This window comes from Ranitomeya imitator, chromosome 8 (genome assembly GCF_032444005.1).
Source record: "Ranitomeya imitator isolate aRanImi1 chromosome 8, aRanImi1.pri, whole genome shotgun sequence".
NCBI lineage: Eukaryota > Metazoa > Chordata > Amphibia > Anura > Dendrobatidae > Ranitomeya > Ranitomeya imitator.
The window spans coordinates 190,739,311-190,747,703 of record NC_091289.1 but is presented as its reverse complement, the minus strand read 5'-3'; the positions used below and the strand labels follow the sequence as shown (position 1 = coordinate 190,747,703).

Below are 8,393 nucleotides of genomic sequence, written 5' to 3'. Positions count from 1 at the left end.
CCCAAATTCCCATCCGAAATTCCTTCCCCAATTCAAATACAATTGTATAGTATGAACATCATGCTCACAGAGGATTCCCTGTAATTACAGCAAACCCAAACTTAAAAGTTCAGAGTTCATACCGATGTAACAGGCCAGATTAACCCCCCCTGCTCAGAATATACCCGGGGTTAAAGTGGCCTAGGCCAGATTATACCCCTCCAGGTCAGAATATACCCCAGCTGCTGTAGATCAGATTTTCAGCCTTTTGAGAACCATTGAGTGATATAATCAATAACGGAGCCCCAGGCAGCATACGGGGCCCCAGGCAGAGGACAGGGCCCAAAGCAGCGCACAGGGCCCCAGGCAGCACACAGGCGCCCCAGGCAGCGCACAGGGCCCCAGGCAGCACACAGGGGCCCTAGGGAGTGCATAGGACCCCAGGCAGTGCACAGGGCCCCAGTCAGCGCACGGAGTCCCAAACAGCGCACGGTGCCCCAGGCAGTGCACAGGACCCCAGGCAGCCCACAGGTCCATGTGCTGCCTGGGGCCCTGTGCGCTGCCTGGGGCCCCTGTGCTCTGCCTGGGGCACCATGTGCTGCCTGGAGCTCCGTGTGCTGCCTGGGGCCTCATGTGCTGCCTGGGGCCCTGTGCGCTGCCTGGGGCCCCTGTGCTCTGCCTGGAGCTCCGTGTGCTGCCTGGGGCCTCATGCGCTGCCTGGGACCTCGTGTGCTGCCTGGGACCTCGTGTGCTGCCTGAGGTCCAGTGCACTGCCTGGGGCCCCTGTGGGCTGCCTGGGGCCCCATACGCTGTTTGGGGCCCTGTGCACTTCCTGTGGCCCCTGTGCTCTTCCTGGAGCCCCTGTGCTCTTCCTGGGGCCCCGTATTACATGGACCCATTAAAGTCAATGGGTCCGTGTAAAACACGTACCGCACACGGACGTTGTCCATGTGCAGTCCGTGTGCCGTGCAGGAGACAGCGCTACATTAAGCGCTGTCCCCCCCACTGGTGCTGAAGCTGCGATTCATATCTTCCCTGCAGCAGCGTTTGCTGCAGAGAAAATATGAATAATTGTGTTTAAAATAAAGATCTGTGTGCCCCCCCTCCCATCCCCTGTGCGCCCCCCCGCTGTTCTGAAAATACTCACCCGGCTCGCTCCCTCCCCGGCGCTGCTTCCTCTCCTGGCCGCATCTTCTCCTTTATGCGGTCATGTGGGGCCGCTCATTTACAGTAATGAATATGCAGCTCCACCTCCCATAGGGGTGGAGCCGCATATTCATTACTGTAATCGGCGGCCCCACGTGACCGCATACAGGAGAAGCTGCGGCCAGACCAGGAAGCAGCGACAGCCAACGAGGGAGGCGGGTGAGTATTTTCAGAACAGCGGGGGGGGGGGGCGCACAGACGGTGGGAGGGCGGGGGGCACATAGATCTTTATTTTAAACACTATTATTCATATCTTCTCTGCAGCAAACTCTGCTGCAGGGAAGATATGAATCGCGGCTTCAGCACCAGATGCTGGTGCGTGTGGTACCCAGCATGGTGCGTGTGGTACCCAGTGGGCACACAGGCGGCACACGTGTGCCACACTGATGTGCCACAGAAACGTAGGGGCACACGGACACGGATAATTCCGGTACTGATTTTTTCCGGTACTGGAATTATCTGGACGTGTGAAACCGGCCTAAGGGGTTTAAAGTGCTGCGATGAGAGCTAGCTGCAATCAGGGCAGTTAGGGTATGTGCACACTTGTGGATTACTCTGCACATTTTTCCGCACTGATTTTGGTAATTCCGCAGGTAAACCGCACTGCGGAATTACCACGGATTTACCGCAATTTTTTTTGCGGATTTTGTGCGGATTCCTATTATGGAGCAAGTGTAAACCGCTGCGGAATCTGCACAAAGAATTGACATGCTGCGAAATAAACAACGCTACGTATCTGCGCGTTTTTTTTCGGCAGCATGTGCACTCCGGATTTTGTTTTCCATAGGTTTACATGGTACTGTAAATGCATGGAAAACTGCTGCGAATCCACAGCAGCCAATCCGCAGCGTGTGAACATACCCTTAGACTCTGGTGCTGGCTGTACAAGACAGCTACTGAGCCGGCTCCATGCATGTGGTGTGCACAGGGACGAGCGACCTGCAGAGCACAGGGACGAGCAGCCCTCAGAGCACAGGGACGAGCAGCCCACAGAGCACAGAGATGAGCAGCCCACAGAGCACAGGGACGAGCGACCTGCAGAGCACAGGGACGAGCAGCCCTCAGAGCACAGGGACGAGCAGCCCACAGAGCACAGAGATGAGCGGCCCACAGAGCACAGGGACGAGCGGCCCTCAGAGCACAGGGATGAGCGGCCCTCAGAGCACAGGGAAGAGCGACCTGCAGAGCACAGGGACGAGCAGCCCTCAGAGCACAGGGACGAGCAGCCCACAGAGCACAGAGATGAGCGGCCCACAGAGCACAGGGACGAGCGGCCCTCAGAGCACAGGGAAGAGCGACCCACAGAGCACAGAGATGAGCGGCCCTCAGAGCACAGGGAGGAGCGACCCACAGAGCACAGGGAGGAGCGACCCACAGAGCACAAGGAGGAGCGGCCCACAGAGCACAGGGAGGAGCGGCCCACAGAGCACAGGGATGAGCGGCCCACAGAGCACAGGGAGGAGCGGCCCTCAGAGCACAGGGACGAGCGGCCCTCAGAGCACAGGGACGAGCGACCCACAGAGCACAGGGAGGAGCGGCCCACAGAGCACAGGGATGAGCGGCCCACAGAGCACAGGGATGAGCGGCCCACAGAGCACAGGGAGGAGCGGCCCACAGAGCACAGGGATGAGCGGCCCACAGAGCACAGGGATGAGCGGCCCTCAGAGCACAGGGATGAGCGGCCCACAGAGCACAGGAATGAGCGGCCCACAGAGCACAGGGACGAGCGGTCCTCAGAGCACAGGGACGAGCGGCCCACAGAGTACAGGGACGAGCGGCCCTCAGAGCACAGGGACGAGCGGCCCTCAGAGCACAGGGACGAGCGGCCCTCAGAGCACAGGGACGAGCGGCCCACAGAGCACAGGGACGAGCGGCCCACAGAGCACAGGGACGAGCGGCCCACAGAGTACAGGGACGAGCGGCCCTCAGAGCACAGGGACGAGTGGCCCTCAGAGCACAGGGTCAAGCGGGCCCCCAGAGCACAGGGTCGAGCGGCCCTCAGAGCACAGGGAGGAGCGGCCCACAGAGCACAGGGACGAGCGGCCCTCAGAGCACAGGGACGAGCGGCCCTCAGAGCACAGGGACGAGGGGCCCTCCGAGCACAGGGACGAGCGGCCCTCAGAGCATAGGGACGAGCGGCCCTCAGAGCACAGGGACGAGCGGCCCACAGAGTACAGGGACGAGCGGCCCTCAGAGCACAGGGACGAGCGGCTCTCAGAGCACAGGGTCAAGCGGGCCCCCAGAGCACAGGGTCGAGCAGCCCACAGAGTACAGGGACGAGCGGCCCTCAGGGCACAGGGACGAGCGGCCCACAGAGCACAGGGACGAGCGGCCCACAAAGTACAGGGACGAGCGGCCCTCAGAGCACAGGGACGAGCGGCCCTCAGAGCACAGGGTCGAGCGGGCCCCCAGAGCACAGGGACGAGCGGCCCTCAGAGCACAGGGACGAGCGGCCCTCAGAGCACAGGGATGAGCGGCCCACAGAGCACAGGGATGAGCGGCCCACAGAGCACAGGGACGAGCGGTCCTCAGAGCACAGGGACGAGCGGCCCACAGAGTACAGGGACGAGCGGCCCTCAGAGCACAGGGACGAGCGGCCCTCAGAGCACAGGGTCGAGCGGGCCCCCAGAGCACAGGGTTGAGCGGCCCACAGAGTACAGGGACGAGCGGCCCTCAGAGCACAGGGACGAGCGGCCCACAGAGCACAGGGTCGAGCGGGCCCCCAGAGCACAGGGTCGAGCGGCCCACAGAGTACAGGGACGAGCGGCCCTCAGAGCACAGGGATGAGCGGCCCACAGAGCACAGGGACGAGCGGCCCACAGAGCACAGGGACGAGCGGCCCACAGAGTACAGGGACGAGCGGCCCTCAGAGCACAGGGACGAGTGGCCCTCAGAGCACAGGGTCCAGCGGGCCCCCAGAGCACAGGGTCGAGCGGCCCTCAGAGCACAGGGAGGAGCGGCCCACAGAGCACAGGGACGAGCGGCCCTCAGAGCACAGGGACGAGCGGCCCTCAGAGCACAGGGACGAGGGGCCCTCCGAGCACAGGGACGAGCGGCCCTCAGAGCATAGGGACGAGCGGCCCTCAGAGCACAGGGACGAGCGGCCCACAGAGTACAGGGACGAGCGGCCCTCAGAGCACAGGGACGAGCGGCCCTCAGAGCACAGGGTCGGGCGGGCCCCCAGAGCACAGGGTCGAGCAGCCCACAGAGTACAGGGACGAGCGGCCCTCAGGGCACAGGGACGAGCGGCCCACAGAGCACAGGGACGAGCGGCCCACAAAGTACAGGGACGAGCGGCCCTCAGAGCACAGGGACGAGCGGCCCACAGAGTACAGGGACGAGTGGCCCTCAGAGCACAGGGACGAGCGGCCCTCAGAGCACAGGGTCGAGCGGGCCCCCAGAGCACAGGGTCGAGCGGCCCACAGAGTACAGGGACGAGCGGCCCTCAGAGCACAGGGACAAGCGGCCCACAGAGCACAGGGTCGAGCGGGCCCCCAGAGCACAGGGTCGAGCGGCCCACAGAGTACAGGGACGAGCGGCCCTCAGAGCACAGGGACGAGCGGCCCACAGAGCACAGGGTCGAGCGGCCCACAGAGTACAGGGACGAGCGGCCCTCAGAGCATAGGGACGAGCGGCCCTCAGAGCACAGGGACGAGCGGCCCTCAGAGCACAGGGACGAGCGGCCCACAGAGCACAGGGACGAGCGGCCCACAGAGCACAGGGACGAGCGGCCCTCAGAGCACAGGGACGAGCGGCCCTCAGAGCACAGGGATGAGCGGCCCACAGAGCACAGGGACGAGCGGCCCACAGAGCACAGGGACGAGCGGCCCTCAGAGCACAGGGACGAGCGGCCCTCAGAGCACAGGGATGAGCGGCCCACAGAGCACAGGGATGAGCGGCCCACAGAGCACAGGGACGAGCGGTCCTCAGAGCACAGGGACGAGCGGCCCACAGAGTACAGGGACGAGCGGCCCTCAGAGCACAGGGACGAGCGGCCCTCAGAGCACAGGGTCGAGCGGGCCCCCAGAGCACAGGGTTGAGCGGCCCACAGAGTACAGGGACGAGCGGCCCTCAGAGCACAGGGACGAGCGGCCCACAGAGCACAGGGTCGAGCGGGCCCCCAGAGCACAGGGTCGAGCGGCCCACAGAGTACAGGGACGAGCGGCCCTCAGAGCACAGGGACGAGCGGCCCACAGAGCACAGGGACGAGCGGCCCACAGAGCACAGGGACGAGCGGCCCACAGAGTACAGGGACGAGCGGCCCTCAGAGCACAGGGACGAGTGGCCCTCAGAGCACAGGGTCAAGCGGGCCCCCAGAGCACAGGGTCGAGCGGCCCTCAGAGCACAGGGAGGAGCGGCCCACAGAGCACAGGGACGAGCGGCCCTCAGAGCACAGGGACGAGCGGCCCTCAGAGCACAGGGACGAGGGGCCCTCCGAGCACAGGGACGAGCGGCCCTCAGAGCATAGGGACGAGCGGCCCTCAGAGCACAGGGACGAGCGGCCCACAGAGTACAGGGACGAGCGGCCCTCAGAGCACAGGGACGAGCGGCCCTCAGAGCACAGGGTCGGGCGGGCCCCCAGAGCACAGGGTCGAGCAGCCCACAGAGTACAGGGACGAGCGGCCCTCAGGGCACAGGGACGAGCGGCCCACAGAGCACAGGGACGAGCGGCCCACAAAGTACAGGGACGAGCGGCCCTCAGAGCACAGGGACGAGCGGCCCACAGAGTACAGGGACGAGTGGCCCTCAGAGCACAGGGACGAGCGGCCCTCAGAGCACAGGGTCGAGCGGGCCCCCAGAGCACAGGGTCGAGCGGCCCACAGAGTACAGGGACGAGCGGCCCTCAGAGCACAGGGACAAGCGGCCCACAGAGCACAGGGTCGAGCGGGCCCCCAGAGCACAGGGTCGAGCGGCCCACAGAGTACAGGGACGAGCGGCCCTCAGAGCACAGGGACGAGCGGCCCACAGAGTACAGGGACGAGCGGCCCTCAGAGCACAGGGACGAGCGGCCCTCAGAGCACAGGGTCGAGCGGGCCCCCAGAGCACAGGGTCGAGCGGCCCACAGAGTACAGGGACGAGCGGCCCTCAGAGCATAGGGACGAGCGGCCCTCAGAGCACAGGGACGAGCGGCCCTCAGAGCACAGGGACGAGCGGCCCACAGAGCACAGGGACGAGCGGCCCACAGAGCACAGGGACGAGCGGTCCTCAGAGCACAGGGACGAGCGGCCCACAGAGTACAGGGACGAGCGGCCCTCAGAGCACAGGGTCGAGCGGGCCCCCAGAGCACAGGGTCGAGCGGCCCACAGAGTACAGGGACGAGCGGCCCTCAGAGCACAGGGACGAGCGGCCCACAGAGCACAGGGACGAGCGGCCCACAGAGCACAGGGACGAGCGGCCCACAGAGTACAGGGACGAGCGGCCCTCAGAGCACAGGGACGAGCGGCCCTCAGAGCACAGGGTCAAGCGGGCCCCCAGAGCACAGGGTCGAGCGGCCCTCAGAGCACAGGGAGGAGCGGCCCACAGAGCACAGGGACGAGCGGCCCTCAGAGCACAGGGACGAGCGGCCCTCAGAGCACAGGGACGAGGGGCCCTCCGAGCACAGGGACGAGCGGCCCTCAGAGCATAGGGACGAGCGGCCCTCAGAGCACAGGGACGAGCGGCCCACAGAGCACAGGGTCGAGCGGGCCCCCAGAGCACAGGGTAGAGCAGCCCACAGAGTACAGGGACGAGCGGCCCACAGAGTACAGGGACGAGCGGCCCTCAGGGCACAGGGACGAGCGGCCCACAGAGCACAGGGACGAGCGGCCCACAGAGCACAGGGACGAGCGGCCCACAAAGTACAGGGACGAGCGGCCCTCAGAGCACAGGGACGAGCGGCCCTCAGAGCACAGGGTCGAGCGGGCCCCCAGAGCACAGGGACGAGCGGCCCTCAGAGCACAGGGAGGAGCGGCCCACAGAGCACAGGGACGAGCGGCCCACAGAGCACAGGGACGAGCGGCCCTCAGAGCACAGGGAGGAGCGGCCCACAGAGCACAGGGACGAGCGGCCCTCAGAGCACAGGGAGGAGCGGCCCACAGAGCACAGGGACGAGCGGCCCTCAGAGCACAGGGAGGAGCGGCCCTCAGAGCACACGGACTCAGATCAGCTGTCAGTTTCCAATGATTTCCAGCAGAATTTTGATTGCAGCTTTGGAAGCAATTGTATTCCAGAATCGGTAACAAGATATATGTAGCAACAATGTTTCCATCATTCTGTTCACTGCCATGATGAGAACACTTGGTCCATTTCTTGGTATTTTCCAGGTTTTCTTGTTCTGTTCTTCACCTTCTGATCTCCTCTGTATATGCCGAACTCCCACACATGTGATTTATATTCAGCTTTTCTGCGGGAATGCCGCGACCTACTGAGTAATGCCCCCGTTTAGTCATGTCAGGAGCGCGCTCAGCCCTGCGGATTTCTGACAATACAGCGCAGATTTATTCTGTAAGATTTTATTTTAGGAATCGCGTTCTCATACAAAGCAATCAAATAAGGGAGACGCCATCATTTCTAATGTCATAGAATATGACTGCTCTTAAAGGGGATGTTACATCCGATGTCCAGTGACAGCTATGTAACGTGATTGCTCTTAAAGGGGATGTTACATCCAATGTCAGGAAACAGTTAAGTAATGTGCCTGCTCTTAAAGGAGATGTTACGTCAGATGACCAGTTACAGTTATATTATGTGACATCTCTTAAAGGGGATGTTACATCTGATGACCAATGACAGTTATGTAACATGGCTGCTCTTAAAGGAGATGTTACATCAGATTACCAATGATTGCTATGTAAAGTGACTGCTCTCAAAGGGGATGTTACATGACATGATATTATTTTAGATCAATAGTGAACAGCATGAAAAAAAAATAAGTGCTGCAAATTTTTAGTTTTGTTTTTAGCCAACTTCCCCCTCAACCAAAGTTAAATTGATGAAAATGGACAACTACATACCAAATGACATTGATGCAAAACTGAAAATAATAAAAAAGCTACAAACCCAATGCCTTGGTCTTAAAGGGGCTAAGACAATGCAATATCCCTATATGAGCAGCAAAATATTATCTACAAACATCCAGAAATACAGAAACAAGGGAAACAATAATGAAGCCCTTGCAGATGAATAGTAACATCTTCCAGGTGTTCTTTGCCTCTTCCGTAAATCGATAT

At 62.2% G+C, this 8,393-nt stretch overlaps 2 protein-coding genes across 2 annotated transcripts; both read left to right on the top strand.

The window, feature by feature from the left end:
* The first annotated feature begins 2,094 nt into the window (after window positions 1-2,094).
* Window positions 2,095-3,658, top strand: LOC138648145 (S-antigen protein-like). Its single transcript, XM_069737650.1, has 2 exons — window positions 2,095-2,947; window positions 3,171-3,658. Exons 1-2 carry the CDS (start codon window positions 2,095-2,097, stop codon window positions 3,656-3,658), a joined length of 1,341 nt encoding a protein of 446 aa, XP_069593751.1.
* A 310-nt stretch (window positions 3,659-3,968) lies between these two features.
* On the top strand, window positions 3,969-6,281 carry LOC138648144 (S-antigen protein-like). Its single transcript, XM_069737648.1, has 2 exons — window positions 3,969-4,780; window positions 5,237-6,281. The coding sequence occupies exons 1-2, from the start codon at window positions 3,969-3,971 to the stop codon at window positions 6,279-6,281; spliced, it is 1,857 nt and encodes a 618-aa protein (XP_069593749.1).
* The last annotated feature ends 2,112 nt before the right edge of the window (window positions 6,282-8,393 follow it).